This window comes from Aythya fuligula, chromosome 5 (assembly GCF_009819795.1).
Source record: "Aythya fuligula isolate bAytFul2 chromosome 5, bAytFul2.pri, whole genome shotgun sequence".
In the NCBI taxonomy this organism is placed as follows: domain Eukaryota; kingdom Metazoa; phylum Chordata; class Aves; order Anseriformes; family Anatidae; genus Aythya; species Aythya fuligula.
The window spans coordinates 43,979,503-43,998,500 of NC_045563.1; the positions used below are offsets into that span (position 1 = coordinate 43,979,503).

Below are 18,998 nucleotides of genomic sequence, written 5' to 3' on the forward strand. Positions count from 1 at the left end.
ATGTTTAATATCATAATGATCAATAGGCCTCAACTAAGATTTAAGCCTTCCTGCACATGTGAGACAAAAGAAGTTTCCACCCCAGATAGAAAATTTAGTGAAAGGATACAAAAGGGATCATGGGGCATTATTGTCCATACTGATAAGCCATTCAGTAGTTTAATTCTGAAGTCCCAAACCCCGACTTCTACATGTTAGTGGTCTCCCGACTACATTGAACTAACTCTTCACCTTGTGCAAAGGAAGCCAAGAGGAAACAAGAAGCTAATCTGCATCTGCATTCCATACAGAGCATGGATGGATGTAAGCCAGCCTGCATCTCCCAGCCCAGGCATGATTCACCAAGACAATGAGGATATACCCAGAGGGAAAGATTTGGTCCCTGCACTGGGAAGAAGGGGAGCACAGCTAGGAAGGAGCTAGCCTTTCCAGCTTTACACCAAGTCAGAGCTTCTTTCCCTATTGGGAAACATAGATAAAAAATCAAAGCCAGATTCCAATCCAGTCTCACAGGCAGGGCTGGTGCCTCTGCTTAGTAAGGTTGCTCAACGTTTAATATTATTAGTAATTCTATGGGAAAGCAATAAGCAATGTTCTGAAAAAAGACCTGATTACTGGACATGGAAGTGATATACAAATATACTTGCAGGTTATCTCAAGCAGGTAGACTCAGAAAGCAGCCTTAAGACAGATATTTAGAGGTAAATTGCACCTTCCATCACAGTGTAGTATCCCACTGATATGTGAAATTCAAGAATAATTCTGTAGGTGTTTGTACATGTAACTGTGGGCAGAAGTTAGCCCATAAGCACATTTGAAAGTCAGAGTTTTCTTCTCATGGTGATAGGCGAGGAAGATGAGACTTCTGTATTCAGAGTCAGGCAATTCATGTATACTTCAGCAAGAACTATGCTGTAGCAACAGGATATCCTGTTTTAAATAATAAAGATAATGACAGACTTCAACATTGTAGCCCCATCTTCTTTTCGTCTTCATCTCAATTAACAATGACAGTAAGAAACAGGATCCTGGAACTGAACCCTCCTCAAACGTTTAGAATTTTCAAGCATCAAAACATCCATAACTGTAAAGTGATACCCAACGTTCTCTATCCTTTAAGCAGGATGTCTGACTCTTTACTATCTTCTTCCAGTAGTACTCCATACCTATCATGCGATTATTTGCTCTAACACAGCAGTTATAAACACCTTGAATGCCTGCTTCAGTTATGCAACAAAATATGGAAAACAGTTTGTACATTTATCAACTACAATCTGCAAATGACACTTGACCACTTTTGGGGACATTCCAAAACCAGAGGATTGGAAAATGCTGGCACTGTTACAACACATCCTACATGCAGGATGTCTCAAAGTAGTTCATTAGGACTGTACAGTGAAGTACATTGCATGTTTATCTTCAAAATATTGGACATCCTAGGTTAGTATGTGGTTGTTAACTCCTGAAATGCCTGAATTCTATATAAGGTGGTGCTGACTCTGCTAATTTGGAGTTGGTTAATTCCCCACCCCCTTCTATAGCAGATTTAACAGCTTTCTTCCACGAGCAGAAGCCAACGCAGCGCTCCTGTGTGCTGACACTTCCTCTTAGCTCAGTGATGCCTGCCGTGTTACTCTATTATAGTATGGTCAAATCACAAATGGGAACTGAAAGCAAACCTATTAATTAATAGTAAAAGCAGTTCTGTCTATACAAGTTGTTATTTATAAATAAATAAATTAAAAAAAAAAAAAAAAACACATAAAATGGCAGACTATAAAAACTTTGGACCCAACACTGATATATCGTGGACTACTGACTGTGAAATATGTAGCTTTGTGTTGAACAAGTGGGCATTGAGGATTTTCTTTATCTGATGGCCTTAAAGACAGTTATAGGTAATACTGGCAAATGGGATTAAATATTTGGACAAATTGTATTGGTAGAAATTATGTAAATCAAAACGATACTTTTAGTATTGTTCCACAGTGGTGTTACTGGGTTTCCTTTCAGGCAATCTCTGTTGGTAGACCTATTTGGCACAGTCGCTCTTAAGAGCAATCCTGACTGATAAAACATATTTTCTCCCAGGCCCATCTACCTCAGATGTGGAGCATTTCTGGGATTGTAGCAACACCTACTGCACCACACCCTTGAAAGAGCTTTGCAAATACCCCACACCAAGAAATCCAACTCTCTTTTTGGAGTAGAGTTTCCACAGAAGTTTAAAAGATTTTTTTAAGTAAACACATCTGCAATGCCTTAAGGAGTTCTCCAAAGTGATAAACTATATGGAGAAAATAATTCCTTGGATTTTCCATCCTTGAAACAAACCTTTCCCTCATCATCCTTCAAATGACAGACACATCCTACACATAAACTTCTTTCGTTAAGATCGGGCAGAACTGATAGGAAGAAGGCAGGACCATCAAAGTACTTCCTCTGTCTCAAAGGCACACTTAAGTACAAGTTTCATCTGCCACCAAACCCACGGGCTTCTGCTCCCTCTCGTCTAGGGGCAGGATAATCACTCAGTTATTCCATACAGTACCTTCAGGCCTGGGAGTAGCAGTGCAGGCTGTATTTACCTGATAGGTTGTTGCAAATGCGTCTCCAAAAATCTAAACCACTTCAATACCGATGATATAACATTTCTGGAAATTATCACCCTCTGCTATTTCTTTCAGGAACTCTGCATGTCTAAATCCAATCTGCTGTACGTTCAACATTTGCCTTTGCAGTCTGTCCAATCTTCTTTCCTCCCTTCCTCCCTTTTTCATTCCAAACTAGTGTTTACATGCAAAGTAACTTGAAGTTCCAGAAAATTCCCATATTTTAATTTAAGGTTTAGCTACCAAAATGTTTGAATTTCATTTAAATCATGCTGAAGTGTTCCTCAGGCTGTCATTTTCAGCTTTCAAGACCACTAGATCAAAATGCTCTTTGTAGGATAATCTAATGCTCTGCCTCATGGCAAAGTTCAGATCAGCCCCTTTCAGCTTGGAAACCAAGCAATATCAGTGACTAATCTGGTACAACAAATACCTGAGAAAATGTTTAAAATATGAGTTATTATAACTTCCATTTCACGAAAGTATCTCATCTTCTGCACATCAGTCTTTTTGATTCTATTTGGAACATGAAATGGAGTAGAGTGATTTTAGACCTGAAGCAACCCAGGAAAAAATGCTCTTAGTGTGCACTTAGTGTGCGTGAGCACTTCACGTATCAGTATATAGTGATATATTATATTAGTGATATATTATATATTATATAGTATATATTATATCAGAAATGTGGCAATTGAGTGTCATGTGTAGCACCTTAATACAATTTATTTTACCAGCGTTTCCTTTTACAAAAGAGACACCCACCTGAAATAGCTGCCATCACTCACTGAGTGACTGGTGAGAACAGATCCAGCTGTGACTTTACTTAGAGAGAAAGCCAGATAAAGTCACAAAGCATCAGAGTGCCCTTCTGTACAGTAGGTATGTCCTCTGCTTTCTTTTCATGTTCTCCTTTCATTGCTGATTTTGTGGGCTGTACATGTAATAGGTTTTTGTACCTGGCTAATTTTGCAGTATTGTTCCTTGTTTTACTGCTTCTATTATTTCCCTGTTTTACAAGTAATCTTATCAAATTGCTATTAGTTTTTTGGAAATTATGTTTTTGTTCTCAGAATACTTATTTACCATTCTAGTGGTCTGGTCAGTGGGAGTCAACATCACTGAATCTTAGCTCAGCTAACAGAATAATCTTGGATTTATAAATAAGAAAACAAACGTAAAAGCTCAGCCATTCTACTTTGGAAAGGTTTTGTTATCAGGGTCAATTTGCTGATGTTGGTGTGACTATCAATGAATCCAGAGGCTTTGATTTCTAGAGAGCATTTGCTACTAAGCAACTGGAGCACTTCTTAACCAGATAACTTGTGCAACAACTATTTTCTTTGCATTACAACAGTCCCTATGGCCTTGATATATTTCTATAAGAAGTGATACAGCTGTCACTTTCCCAATAATTTAGACCCTTTCAGATGGAGGGGAAGCATGCAAGAGCACAGCAATGCTCAGTCTTCACAAAATATGTTTTCTTATACCTCTGTGATTTGTTTCTATTTCCTCTCTCTCCCAAAAAAGGGGAACATGCACATTTATTTGTGCTTTTGAAAATCAGTTCCCCTCTTAGGCCCTAGTTTGTGCAGACTGTGTTATCAGCAGCTTAAATTTCTTCAGAACAGGGGAGTAAGAAGAAGCTATAATTAAAGACTAAAGGTATTTACCCTCTCTTCCCTGCCCTGAAGGAACTGAGCTGCTGCCAGCAATTAGACAGCTGGCAGTTCCCCAGGGATTACAGTAAGCAGGAACTAGTAAGTGCACTCAGTTCTCATCTACCTGCCCTAGAAAAGCTTATTTGCCACTGAACAATGACAAGCACTTCACAACACTCTTTGAATTCTTTCTAGTCTTTTAAAACCATCTGAAAAGGCCTTAATTTTTCAAAGAATTTCTTAGGCTAAAGTCCTCATTTAAGAAGAGTGGCAAAAATTTTGCAACATGCAACTCCTCCATAAGTAATTTCAAAATCTTTTAATGAAAACATCAAGTGTGCGTGCATGGATGTTGTAACCAATACTCAAAACAGAAGACAATGAAAACTAGAGTTAGCGTCTGCTGTTGCAGTTGATTAGTTACATGCTTTTCAAACTTGTCTTCATACTTCGCATACTATTATATATTTATATATATACATATATATATATATATTTTTTTGTGGAACAGGCACTGCTTTCCAGTGAAGTTTCTGTCATTGCTCTGGTGGTTGTCATGGTTTGCTTTGAGACCAGAGAGAATATGATTGATTTGAGTCTGCTTTGCATATTTGGTTAACAAGTATAGATCCCTGGTATTACATGCAAGTAACTTTACATTACTTCTTACAATAAAGTAACTGACTTACATCATCCTGTGCTGCACATTATGAAGTATTCTGTTTTGATTTTCGTGGCTGGTTGGAAGTCTCTTTGTTTCCTGATTATGAATAATGGACACTACAAAACAGAATAAACAGAGCTAATAAATCAGAAAATTATGGGAATGTTACAAATCTGAGTAGGTTCACATGTAAAATATTTATAGGATTCCAGTCAACTATTAAGCTATGAAAGAGCCGAGACTAGTAAGCATTGAGATTCTGGGATTTAGTCTGGTTCATCACATCACACACTCTGGTGAGCGCTCTCATCAGTAATGTGAGTCACCAGAAAAAAAAAAAAAAAAAAAAAAAAGAACAGGTGAAGTCATACAATCATATTAGTGTGAGAGCACAAATATCTTTGTGGCAACTTAAACAAACCTGGGGGGTAAACTAGCTCTTGCCATAAAGAATCCCCTAGCCTAGCCCTAAGAATGCTCTCCTGTTCTGGCATAGTGGGTGAAACTAGGATACGTGGGACTGATTGTCAGAATGCAAGTGAATGCCCGTGTGACAGTCATTGCTGAGAATTTAAGTAAGTGTCTTTTTCTAAGAATTGGCAGGAGAGTTTCTGACATACTGCTGCATTGGCAATTGGGTGACGTGACAGTTTATCTTGCATAAGCCATTTTGAAGGAATGAATCTACTAGGCAACTGATTCAACTACAATTTCTTCTTTCTCTCACTATACATGCCATAGTAGCATGTATTGTTATCTTTTGTTCTGATTCCCGCTTTCTTCCTCTGTCCTATCCTTTAGCATTCATTTGATTTGAAAAATAGTCCCTCAACAACATTGTTGCTTCCTCTGCAGCCTTTGTAGTTGCTCCTTCCCTGCTGCTTTTCCCAATGGCCTGCTTCGTCTTCACAGAAATCTCTCTTGCCTCACTTGTCCGGAGCATGTTGCACTCCAGCACTTGTACTGAGCAGAAGTCGCTCTGCAAACCACAGCTGGGTGTTGGCTAACTGAAGGTAAGGAACATCGCCAAAGAAGATCTGAATTTTATGTGGTTCTGGGATACTAGCATGAACAAAAAACTTTCTGAAATGCTTACTTGTTTGCTCACTTCTTGCACTTATTATAAGTACATTAGATACAGAAAAGGTAAACAAGATTCACTTGTTTGGGGGCATTACTTGTAGTTTAGGTACAGCTTTACAAACCTAGAGTCAGAGAGAATCCCCTACAGCTGATACACAGTCCCTTACAGTTGACATACTCATTATCTCCTGAAGGAGAAAAACATGGCACCAGAAACCATTCTTCAAGTTAATGTCTGGAACAAGCCAGTGAACAATACGGTTTTGAAACCTGACCATTGGCTGTGAAGTTCACTCAGCCAAGCCATCCTACAGCCTAGGAAACCCCTTCCCAAAGGCAGCAGCAGGCACTTTAAGAGCTGGTGTGTCTCCTCTCACTTATGGATCAAAGACTTTCTGGCCAACTTATAGAATGGAAAAAATTCTCACATAAGTACACAAAGGTGGTCTGTTATACACAGAAGTGTTGTAGCCATACCGTTCATTTCACTCTTGACAAACAAGTTCCTGTTTCCTTTTCAGTTTTCTGCTCTCAGATTAGTCTTCCCTGCCTGCTTCAAAAGTCGCTCTGCTCTATAGTCAGCAAATCCAACATCATTTCCACTTCTGTTTTGGGTAGCAAAGCTTCAGGAGTTGTTACAAATTACTGTTTATCCTAAATCATTTCAGTTCGTGGTTTGGCATGTTGTTGGAAATGCACAAAACTGAGCAGGACCCTGAGTGGATAAGTGTGCATGCAGCAACAGGTTTAAACTACTGCTCTGAGGGGCAGAAAGGAGAGACAGAGCCATACCTGCATTATGGCAAAGAGAGCTTTGTGAGTAGGTTCATAAAGAAACCTACCAGAAAGGTAGGCAATTACCCACCTAGGTAAAAGGGTATTCACTCAGCTTGCCCAGGTTCAGTTGCCTTCAGATGCAGAGGATGACTTTGGTAGTTCATACCAAGCTTACTGATTATCTTTCTTCTTTGCACCTACAGGGTGCATGCATGGCCTTTATGCCATGGCTCCAGATTTACGTGGGAAAATCAGGACTGCAAATCTTTGAAGCCCTGAGGGTCTGTATGTATCTATACCTACTGTATGTTTTAGAGGGAGCCTAAAACTAAAGATTACTTGCGGCTCAAACCAAAAATTACACATTCTTGAGTTTCTTTCCAATCAGCTTGAAAGTTCTTGTTTTACAAAAATGAAGTGTTCCCAGATTTGTTGGCCTCGGAGTGGAACTAGGAGGAATATGGAATGAACAGCCAGTGTACCCTCCCTCCAACCATGATCATGTCATTTGACTCCCCGACAATTAAACACTTCACCACTTGACAAGTCACATCTGGCTTTTCTGCAGACCAACGCAGGCTTAAACTAAGCCAATGGAGTGAGTTTTTTTCCATGTTCCTCTAGTTGCATTCAAGGAAAACATAAATGTTAAACAATAGCATTGTTTAGCCAGTTATACATCAGGCAGAGCTGTTCACAGTAACAGAACCAAAATAGATACAGCTTGAGCAAGATGGCCATTTTAAAATCATGGCTGCAGTGGTAAACAAAGTAGATAAGCACATTTGTTTGCTGCTGCAAGGAAGTAGCAAGCTGTAACTAGATCATATTTTGTCTCAGATTCAATGTGAAAAAAAAAAAACATTTACTTGCATTTTTGCTATTACTTCTCTTCATCTTCCAGTGCCATCCTTGCTCACTTGATAAATATACTTGATGATGAAGTATCATAAAAGAAAGCCTGACTTCTCCTACAGGATTTTTTTTTTATTTTTTATTTCTCTAACTGCATTTCATGTAAATTTGGTGGCAAAAGCTTCAGCTCATTATCCTTGTGTCTTTGTTTCCTGTAAAACATGAGTACAGCTGTTACAATATTTTTTCCTTGGTGTTTACAACAAACCTTACATGAGAGAAGACTAAGAGCATTTGCCTTCATAATGATAGGAAGTATTTTTAAACTATACAATATTTCTATTTTTAGGTATTAGACAAAATTGTTTCCAGAATCTCTGAGGCCTGTACTGCCACAGAAAACATGTCTCATACAAAACCTTTTTTTTTTTTTTAAAAAAAAATTCAGAATACTGAGAACTGAGTAAAAATATGTATAAAAATATCATAATCAAAATATTATCAAGAGAAAGCTATAACATAAGAAATATTTCCCAAATGTAGCAACTGGGCATCTCAGCAAGTACATTGCATTTCATTGGCAGTGAGATAATTTACATGAATTTTAATACTTGAATATTAACATTGGTTTGAAAAAATCCAGTTTTAGGCTAGACAATTCATTAAATGTGCCAGCTTAAAATAGGATTTTTTTGTAATCTTTTCCATTACTAAATTTAACTTTTTACCAAGTTTCAGAAATACACTCTTCTCATCTGCAAACTTCTTTAAGTATATAAACAATGGGCTTTTCTGTTATAAGTGGACAAATCAGCACATATAATAATATGCATATGGAGAGCATGCTCTGCTGTCTGGTAGTCATCATCTCAAGTTGTTTTTTCATGTGAGTGCTGCCACTCGCTAAGCAGCTAGAGTGCAGGCACAGAGGAAGGAGATCGGATGCCACATCGTGCTCTCTACACTGATTCAGTGTACTTCAGATACACTGATTCAGTACTTCAGATCACTAGGACTATAGCAGTGGGAATAAGACCATTGAGCAAAGTTCACGTTCAGCTACAGCACAAGTGAATTTGAGTTAATCTACCACAGATTACTTAAGGTGAGGGGGTTGGAAGTCTGCTTTTGTTTTGGACTGTTCCTCAGAAAAAATCTTTAGGCCTCCTTTTGCTATATTTAGATTTCACTTCCCCTTTCATTGTTACATGCAATAAACCATTTATTCTCCAGAGAATGTCTCAGGGAAAAAAAAAAAATTACAACTGTACATCAAAAACCAAAAGAACCACCACAAAACATTTTGGAGTGACCAGTAGCACAGCACTGGCATTTTTAGGGTCTCCTTGCATAGACAACATAATGCATCTTTTTACTTCAATTCTATATAATTCGCTTTCAGCGTTAAATGTCTAAAACATGTAAGGGACAGATCAAGCGTGTAAAAGCTGGTCAGACATGCTTTTTATGTGTGGCTATACGCCACTGTCATTAAGCAGCTTGAGCAGTATACATGCAAATGAACTGGGTGTTACATACTTGAGCTAATTGGAGTGCTGTGTGAAATGCCGTCTTCTCTCAGCACCATCCTGAGCTGCTGCAGAGGTGTGTACAAGTCTCAGTTAAAATACAGTTTAGCTTGATTTTACTGGCTGTTTTTAAGCATGAGCGGTTACAACCCAAGAACAATTTCCTTATGGCCTAATTTTAAGAGCAACTTTATCAGGCAAAACGTCAGATAAGGCACATGGGTTACCTGTGCAAAAAGCAGTTTCTAGCAATCCCTACAGCATCAGGGCATTTGTGCAGTAGCCAAGCAGCACTGCTTTCAGGACGTAAGGGTGTGACTCTTCCTTGGTCCTTTGACACCACAGTGCAGAGAAATAGGAAATTTGTCTACCTTGCTGTATGTTGTTTTATTTAAAAACTGAACAAACAGTGTTGATGTTCTAAGGATTTTTTCCCTTCCTCACTTGCCTTGCTTGGAGTATTATTGGCCAAATTTTCCAATGAAAGAAAATATAGGAAGTTCATTAGTAAATCGAAAAGGCATTGACTGATTTCAATCGCTATTGGTTAGGAAAATATGTAGTTTTAGGAGAAAGTTTCTGACTTACCATATACTGATAAAATAGCTACATTTCAGGAAGCTGAAAAAAAAGGTTTATACCTATCAGTGAGCTTAGGGATGAAGCTTGAGAGGACAGTGTCATCACAGTGACCCTTCACATGTAATGCCTGCCACTGCTATGTTTTCAACTTCACTTCACTCAACTTTAAATTGAAATGCCATAGATCTCCTGATCCCTGCTAAGTAGTATTACTACTGATAAATTGGCAAACTACCCTAAGTCACTCCACACCGAGTGGACCAACTTGCATTGTTACTGTTGTACCAGTTCTGGAAAAATAATTTCATTTGGAAATTCTGCTCATTAACTGACTTTTATTAACAAGAAATGATTATGCTTCCTGTGCATTTGGTAATCCAATTTTATGGTGATGCATGTATCACTTCACTGATGCTCCTCTCAGCCTGAAGGTGACTGCTGCCCTGGGGAACATACCAGATCAGAGTCCGGGCAGTTCTCATCTAAACAAGGCCATTAGAAGTGTTGCCTATTCAGCTGCAACATCACAGACATGTATCAAACTGAAAACAACCACATCCCAACTGGGCCAAACTTGTGGATGCTTTTGGCTAATTCTGTTTTGTTGCAGTGAACAGGAAGTTGTCTGCAAGTAATTACTGCATAGCACATATATTGTATTCTATGATGTACCCCTATTTATATATATTCTTAACATTGGACATAAGCAGGAACTTTTGTTTCACAAAAACATTTGAACAATGTTTTAAACAATGTTTAAAACAATGAGTAAAAACATACAAAGTAAACATGCATGCTGGCCACATGCTTCATTGCACAGAAAATTTACTGGAAGTTTACTGGTGCTTACAGAACTATGGCAAGGAAAACAATCAGCAAGGAGGCATGGGGCACACAAAGCTGTACTGGTACAAGTTAGATTTTGTTTTATGGCTAAACATATGCTTGGCTCTTTATTTATGGCTAAACGTATGAGCTTGAATGCCAAGCAATGCCTAAAAAAGAAGAGTAAAAAGTAGAATTACAAGCCAAAACTATTCTTGCTTATTTTTTCAGGAAAAAAAAAAAAATTCAAGTTCCTTGTAAATAGACAAGACCGCATCAAAGATATCTAATATAAAAATATTTTGTATTTTGGGTAATTGAAACAAGATTCTTCTATGATCCATTTATAGAATCTTAAATGAGTAGATTTATTCATGTGAACATGCAACTTGTTTTAAACGCACATAATAAAGCACAACTCAGGGCAGATGTATTTTTACTGTCTATGTGGATAAATTATCTGGATGGATGAAGCTCATGCATATATCCTAATTTACAGAAGATGTTAGGAATTAGCAACGGTTCTCTCCACTCAATCTTGTTTTATTTTTTCTGCATTTCGAACACAGATATGTTGAACCTGGAACTTTTCCACACATGGCCACAAGACTTGACCAAGAAACATCAAAGCACATAGTTATGGTGCTTTTCAGTCTAAGTTCGATATCAGCTACTGTCATGAGGTACCTTAAAAAATTCAGGACTAAGCTCTTCTGAACTTTCATCAATGGCCTTCTAACAGCTTTGCTTGGTGCTCTTGCAACTTGACTTTATTTCTTAAAAGCAAATAAGATTTCATCAGATTACATTAACAATATAAAAAAAATAGTAAAAAAGAAAGAGATGACTGCTGTTTTTACATATTACTCAAATAAAAAAAATAACCACATATTCCTCTTGTAGCAGCTAATTTTCCCAGCAATGCATTTGGCCACTTTGTTAGTAAACAGGACACTAGAGTCATTTAAAAGTTTCAAGTCTTCAAGTTTAATCAGAACCTATGATTTTCCAGAAGTGGCCTAGGAACAGAAGAATCAAACAAACAAATGTACTCAGTCAGCTTTGAAAGGAAAAATAGGAAGATCAAGAACTGACTGAAGAAATCAAGATCAGTAACTGCCAAATTTAACATTACTCCCTTGTGGCACATCCAGCAATAACTGCAGATTTGACTGCAGTGAAGGAGTGGAACAAAATGTCTGGCTCTCCAGGGAAAGACGGAAGGTATCTAAACCATCTTCTCATAGTTCATACATCTCAGCATTTGACACAAAACTGGTATGTACATATATATAAAGTGTATCTCCCTGATCCTACTTATTTACCGTTGTACTATGCAGAATAGAAGACGACCTGCCATGTCAAGTCATAGACCTTGGTGCATCTGGCTCGGACATTTCTCACTAGTTTCCTCGCAGCAGCATACAAACATTTCTTTCTGTTACTGAAGTCCTTTGAGTTCCTCTGCTACTGGGTGAAATAAGTAAGACAAATCTTAAGTGAAGAAAATTAGCTTTATTTATGTAAATTAGAAAAATGAATTGTTAGAACTTTGGTCAAATGGTTAATTATGTACAATTTACAATTATATTTATATACAAAACTTTTAATAAAATACAGTACATCACGCTTTTCCTGAGTCACAGTGTGTTTCTCAGTTCTCTCTTTTTTTTTCTTAAAGTAATTAGAATCTAGAAGGAAACACTATCCTCAGTTTGAGTGTTTGGTTTAGACAATACTGGTATTAAGAAAAGTCAATACTATATATAGAAAATACTTTATAGCCATTGCAATTTTAATAGTTATTTTTCTATATTAAAATATGTTCCTTAATAAAAATGTTAATTAAATATTCCTTATTGTGAGTTTGTTGTACTTTATTTGACACAAGACAAGCTGACTTCAGATACGCCCATCCCTCAGTGCAGAGATATATAGACTTAGGTGAGTTGCATGTGTGTAACTGATCATCTAAAGATCAGGAGACAGACATCCAGATAGAACAGATGTCTGAATTGAGGCACAGTGTATTAAATTTGCTGTCCTATTATGGACAAGATATGTAAGCTTCAGTTGCCTGGCTAGCATAATACAAAATTAACCCAAGTATACATCCTGAAAAGTGAGACTATGTCAAGCAGCAAGGCACCAAGCCTGCAAATACTTACATACATATGCGTAACAGTCCCACTATGTAAAGCACTATTGAGCCCTCAGTGAAGAAGCACTGTAAAGCTGTATTTAACAGCATTTGTTAAATCTTGGCCAGCTCAACAAGTTATTAGGATTAAAGCTTTCAGTATTACCTTTACTGAGTTGAGTTTTTTGAGATCAACAATAATTTATTGTAAGGCCTACAAGGATATTTAATCTGTTTACTTAATGCAGTATGTTAAATTAGTAATTAAGATGGATTACCACCTGCAAGTAAATTTATATCCCAGCTAAATCCAAAAAACAATTAGGGTGACTTATTTTCGACAAACATTGACTTAAAACAAAGTTAATTTTACTTTATGGCTAAGTGTGGGCTGCTCCTAAATATACCTATGGTGAAGTTTACTATACTTTTTTAATATAGGCATGTGCATTTCTGATATTTTAGTCCAAAATAATCAAAAAATACAAATTAAATGACCTCTGATTGATCTATTCATAGCGCTTGGAGATGTTTAAGAAGTCTGTTTAACAGGAAGTTATCTAGAGATTTGTTCTCTCTTAAAAACTTGCTATAATTTTTCAATGCAAACCAAATGATGTGATCAACTCACAGACCTCCTCTGAAAGAAATTAAAGGGGATATTTTTTGCTGTTAATATCAAAGTGCAAATATTAGACTTTAAAGAAAATTGGTCTTTAGCTGAATGCTTGAACTTTTCCCAGGATTTTTTGCATGTTTAGCAGTCTTCACTTTGATGCTTTCTTGATTGCCTTTTACAGCAGATTCAAGCCTCGCTTTCATAGTTGGAGAAGACGACATTAATTTTTTAAAAACTGAAGAGTACTGTGGACCGATCTGCATCAGATTTTGCAAGGCAAACTCATGTAGATTTTTTGTTGCATTTGTAGCAGAACCCAGGGCATTTTCATCCAAAAGAAATGAAATAAGAATGGGAAGAAGGCAGGCCACCAAATGAGCACCTATAAACACAGAAAACAGTACTTACACATACACTTTTTATAAACAGCTTAACATTTTAGTTAAAAGAATTTCTCATGATTCAAGTCAACATCTAACACAACTCATAAAACAGCAAGCGTTATTTAAACCATACAGAAAAACAAACCACCATTGTAACAATTTTGGTGGCAATTATTGTTCAGGACCAGTTCTACAGTCATCATTTTGTTTTAATTTATTACCTGTGGCAACTTTAAGCCTGTGCAATGCTTTGGATACTAGTAATGGAAGTAACTTACGGTGTTCTTCCTCAGCAGTAGCTATAAGAGCTGTTAACACCTTGATTCCCTCCTGAATAACTTGAAGTTCAGCAGCATTTTCAGGTTTTGCTTTTTCTGTTTCCTGCAATTTCCTCACAATGGATGGTGCTAAAGAATGAATATAAGGATATGACACGGTTTTGTTTGGATGCTGAAAGATGGAGTGCAGCAGCTGGTAGCATTTACACTGTACCTGAAGGGAAAATCAAAGTTGCAGTTACAAAGTGTTATACAAGTCAGACTGTTTTAAAACTCAAAGCTTGTCAGATAAAATTTCAGGGAGGGCGAAAAATCTGCCTCACAGCTCAAAAATTCATCAAGTTGCAGGACGCTAATGCATAATAATTGATAGGAGCATTATAACTTCTAACCAAATTATTAACAGAAACTAGATCATGCTTCCTATTTCCAGAGTCCTACATCTTCCTAGATTTTTGGGTAAAGGAAAAAATATCATTTATGTGTTAAGACAGTGTGTTACTATTGTTTTGAAAATAATCTGTATTTTGCTGACCAAGAATACATGCTTCAAATGTAAGTATTACTTCTGTGAAACTGTAGGTACAAACTTAGCAGGTGTCAAAAGGTGCAAATAGCTTACTGTGTGTGTCACTGGAGGTCAGTAGGACTGAAACTGTGAAGTGCCTACAGAACTTCTGAAAGTCTCAGATACCTAAAACACTTACAACTTGCAAATGCATACTACCATTATTTTCCTGAAGTCCCATTCAGCATTCCTGAATATGATTTGTCATATTCAACTTTTCCTGCTTTGGCAGGGAGGTTGGATCCGAAGATCTCAAGGTCCCTTCCAACCCCTACAATTCTGTGATTCCCAAGTTTACTATTGGGGAAAACCATGTTGACAATACTAAAAAAGTGTCAATATATAAAAAAAGTAGTTTTCTAACAGCTGAGTTAGCTGTCCAGTTAAAGGTAACTTAGTTTAATCTGTAGTTACTACATGAGGATGTCCAGAGAAGGAGCAAGAGAACAGTTAACAGTGAATTCTCATATTAGTAGAACATAAAATTTAATGCATTTTCAGAGCTGGACTTTCAGAGTGAGTGTGTCCCCAGCCTTTAGAAAAGCCATTTGTATTTGCACTAATAATAAATAAAATTTGTGATTTTATTTTCTTGCTATGCTCTTTTAGATGAAGAAAAGTAACAAATGAACTGTAGCGCTACATTCTAAAGTATGTGTATACAAACATTTATAACGAGGTCAGAACAAAGCATTAATCTAGTTCAATACCCTGCCTCCAGCAGTGACCTAGAGATGATGCTTATGATACGGTATAAATTATGTAGTGATACTTCCTCAACATACTCCTCCAGCTTCTAAAGACCTACAGCTGCAGTATTTCCTGACCAAAAGGTGTAGTATCTACGCATTTACAACAAAATGACTAATAAAATGAAACAGGTGCCTAAAGAACTATGCAATTGTATCATGTACTTATCAGTGTGTAAAGCTCTGAGTCTGAAACAAAAAATGAAAATCATAGGAATGCATAGGAATGCAGAACTGTATTCAGAATAAGTAAGTGATAAAATGCACTGCTGGACAAGTTTTCGCTAACTCGTTCAAACTATTTTAAAATACAACAGATATCCTGCAGAGCAGATTTAATTGGAGTCGACACAAGAAGTAACTGAAGAGAAAATAAACAAAAACATATTTAATATGCTATTGATATTCTCACAAATTCACCAGTACTTACAAAAGGATCTTTTGAGTCAAGTGTTATTTTGAACTTCTCAATACAACGCTTTTGAAGGCACTCTATGGTAGTAACTTCTGGACTGCTGGACAAAATAAATACTGTAATAGCAGTAAGCAGGCTAACTTCGTCACGTTGTTGTTGAAGACCATCTACTATCAATAAAGCAAACACACTGTTAGATTTGCATTATATAGTAATTCTGTGAATTCAAATGTTACAAAGAGATGGAAGAGAAATGTCTACGTGTCTCTAGGAGTCTTTTTACATATGCATGACAAACTGATGCACTGATAAGGGCTTTTACTGTAATAAAAGCCAAGGCCAAAATGGGAATTCAGGAGTGGTCATATGCATATTTAGGTATACCAGCATACTTTATTTCATTTTTTTCTTTGTATAAGGTGCAATAATTATCTTTGCAAAGCTGGTATGATATGTTAGGGTACAACAATCTTTTTTTTGGCAATTATATAAAATCTGCATTAAGAACTTACATCCTTCTGGCATGATTGAGACCATTGTTTCCACAAATAAATAAAAAAAACAGATGAAAGTTCCAGTAACAAACTACAGCGTTGAGATTAAATGGAAGGAATGACAAAAGTCATACAAAATTGGGAAGCTGAAGAAACAGTACACAGAACACTAACATTAAGAAGTTATTTTTCTTGAACTATTATTTTATTCCCTTTGCTGTCAATACAGACACTAGCTCTTCATAAAGAAATTATGTGCAAAACTGTTTTTATGCTCATTTACACTGAAGTTACAGCTCCTGTTCATTTCACCACGCTGTGTACCATTGTGGCATTACGTAATACAGGAGTAAGGCTGCAATCCCATGCTTATCCTTTACAGATTTTGACTTCTCATATGAACTGTAGACACAGCATTGCACTATAGTCTCAGCAGTACTTAGTTGTTGTTGAATTAGTTGGTTACCAAGTTCTTAGTGTTTATTTATTTAAGACATGCAGAAATTTAGTCTAACAGAACCAACCAACCTTCCAAAATTTTTTTTACTTTATAAAAAACACAAACTAAAGCGTGCTCACCTTGATCCCAACAGTCAAGCACTGTGACCAAAGCGCTGCGCAGAAGATCAGTCCATGCAGTCCGACTCTTCTCTGCTCGAGCCATTGGAGAAGACAAAAGTCCTTTAAGAGCTTGCAAAGATGCAGTAACTGTCAAAGGTAACTGGCCATCTTGCGGTTTCACTGCAGTTTCTTTAAGCACTCCAATAATTAGGTACAATATAGTAGGCAGAACTGAAACACTTCCTGTAGAACAAGGCAAATTAATTTTACAGAAGTTAAAAAAAGGGACCTTTGGTATTTAAAAATATGAAGAACTTTTCTTGGATTCTCTTATCTATCTAGGGTCAACTAGGTCACTACCTGAACCTGCTTGGCAGGGGATTTGGACCAGATGATCTCCAGAGATCCCTGCTATCGTTAACCATTCTGTGATTAACAAGTGGTAATTCCAAAACTGGTAGGAGGTAAAATTTCTCTCAAATGATGTGTAATTAGTCAAGGATCTCATTGCTCTAAGAAGTCACTGAAAATCAAGAATCTACCAAGATGAATAGAAAGAGGTTCTCAGGTTAAAAACAGGTAACAGGAATTCCTAGAATTAAAATAGCAAAGTCTAACAATAATTTTGGAAGAGAGGAGACCTCTCCTCCTCTTTAAGAAGAGAAGTAAGGTGTCCCACAGCCTACTGAACAATCACCTCTCACTGACAATCTGGCAGTTGACATTCTGGAATAAGGACCTGTTAAAATAACTTAAAAATAATTTTTAAAACCTTTAATTATATGAATTGACCTTTGGACATGCTTCCTTTTCCAATCTTATCCAACTGACTGTATAATCAAGCTTAAGTTTTTTAGTCACCTGACTTAAATGCTAAGTTCCTTGGTGTAAACATCCCATCTGCTCCAATCCTGCAAGCTGTTTGCTTGTGGAGTAACTTAAATGGTTAAAGACAAAAAGTACTACAGAGCCCAAAGAAAATTCACAACTATTTTTCTTAAAATATAGCTGCCCTCAGAAGTAAATGATGCTATGTCAGTTTCTTTTTGCTTTGAACTGACTAATAACGGGCTACAGAAAGAAATCATATCATCACCCTAAAACAAATAGCAAGAACTATTATGCAATAGTTAACAGTTGTACAATATTCCCAAAGAAGAAACCTGTCAAAGAGCACAAAGGTAAGAAAAGGAGTTTCCAGAAGTAGTAAAAGCAAAAATTTGCAAAGGAGTAATAAATACGTAAGGTATGAAAAGAGGAGTAGGGCAGAAATGTCTTATCAGGGTGGCTGAAACAGCACTGAAATATCATACACATGAGCATGGTATTGTTGGGGAAACAATCTTCACCTCTTAAAGTGTGGTGTGCATCCAAGATGAATCATGGGGTGAAAGTCAGCTCATCTGAGGAATCTGTCATAAATCCTTAACAGCAGGTTGCTAATGTTTAAATGATGGCTTTAAGTGAAAGCTAACACGACACATTTCCCTTTTAAAATTAATTTATGTTTGCATTATAAGTTCTGGAATAGAAGATTGAAGTAGGATAGAAGCATGTAGCTATTGTATACTTCTCTCACAAAATGAACCTATTAATTGCACTGCTACATGTGGGAGGAAAAGAAAAACTGCTCTTTCAGTTGCTTCAGTAACTTTTGTTATCTGACTGTCAAAAAAAAAAAAAAAAAAAAAGAGGACAGGAAATTGTCACAGGCAAATCACAGAGCGTGCTGCCAGATTTATCCAGCTGAGAAAATTAGGTAGTAACAAGGGTGCTCAGAAGAACCCAATACTCTTTCATTTAATTTTTCCTTGTGATGAAATAGCATACCTTCAGGAGAGCAGATGGCAGGAACATCAGAGAGAATAACTAATGCTGCTGATACCAGTCTACTTCCATCTTCTGACAATAACAGATGTTTTCCTGATTGAACTGCAGGGCTACAAGTTAATTTAGGGTTGAGCTGGGGAAGCTGTCTGACAAGAATACAAACACATAGCTCTAGTGTTGCGAAGACTAATGATTTCCCAGGCACCAGTCCTCCTGTATCTTTGCCTTCTCCAAATTCTGGTAACGTTTCCTTTTCTGCAGCACCATCATCAACTACAACAAAAAGAAGAAATATAGCAGAAATCTGCAGACTGTACCTTGTTTCCAAGAAGTTTACCTCTTAAGAATGTTTCATCACCAAATGACCATCTCA

The 18,998-nt window shown here is 36.9% G+C and overlaps 1 protein-coding gene across 8 annotated transcripts in view; it reads right to left on the reverse strand.

The window, feature by feature from the left end:
* Positions 1–12,083: 12,083 nt before the first annotated feature.
* HEATR5A (HEAT repeat containing 5A) overlaps positions 12,084–18,998 on the reverse strand; it is a 62,693-nt gene continuing 55,778 nt past the window's right edge. For 7 of the 8 annotated variants that reach the window (XM_032189304.1, XM_032189303.1, XM_032189301.1 and 4 more), the window contains 5 exons: positions 18,626–18,898; positions 16,814–17,038; positions 15,756–15,910; positions 14,009–14,222; positions 12,084–13,729 (listed from right to left, as the gene is read on the reverse strand). In XM_032189304.1, coding sequence (XP_032045195.1) covers positions 13,428–13,729; positions 14,009–14,222; positions 15,756–15,910; positions 16,814–17,038; positions 18,626–18,898 — 1,169 coding nt within the window. In that variant the 3' untranslated portion in view covers positions 12,084–13,427. The remainder of the gene's footprint in view (positions 13,730–14,008; positions 14,223–15,755; positions 15,911–16,813; positions 17,039–18,625; positions 18,899–18,998) is intronic. The other variant, XM_032189302.1, reaches the window with a different exon arrangement.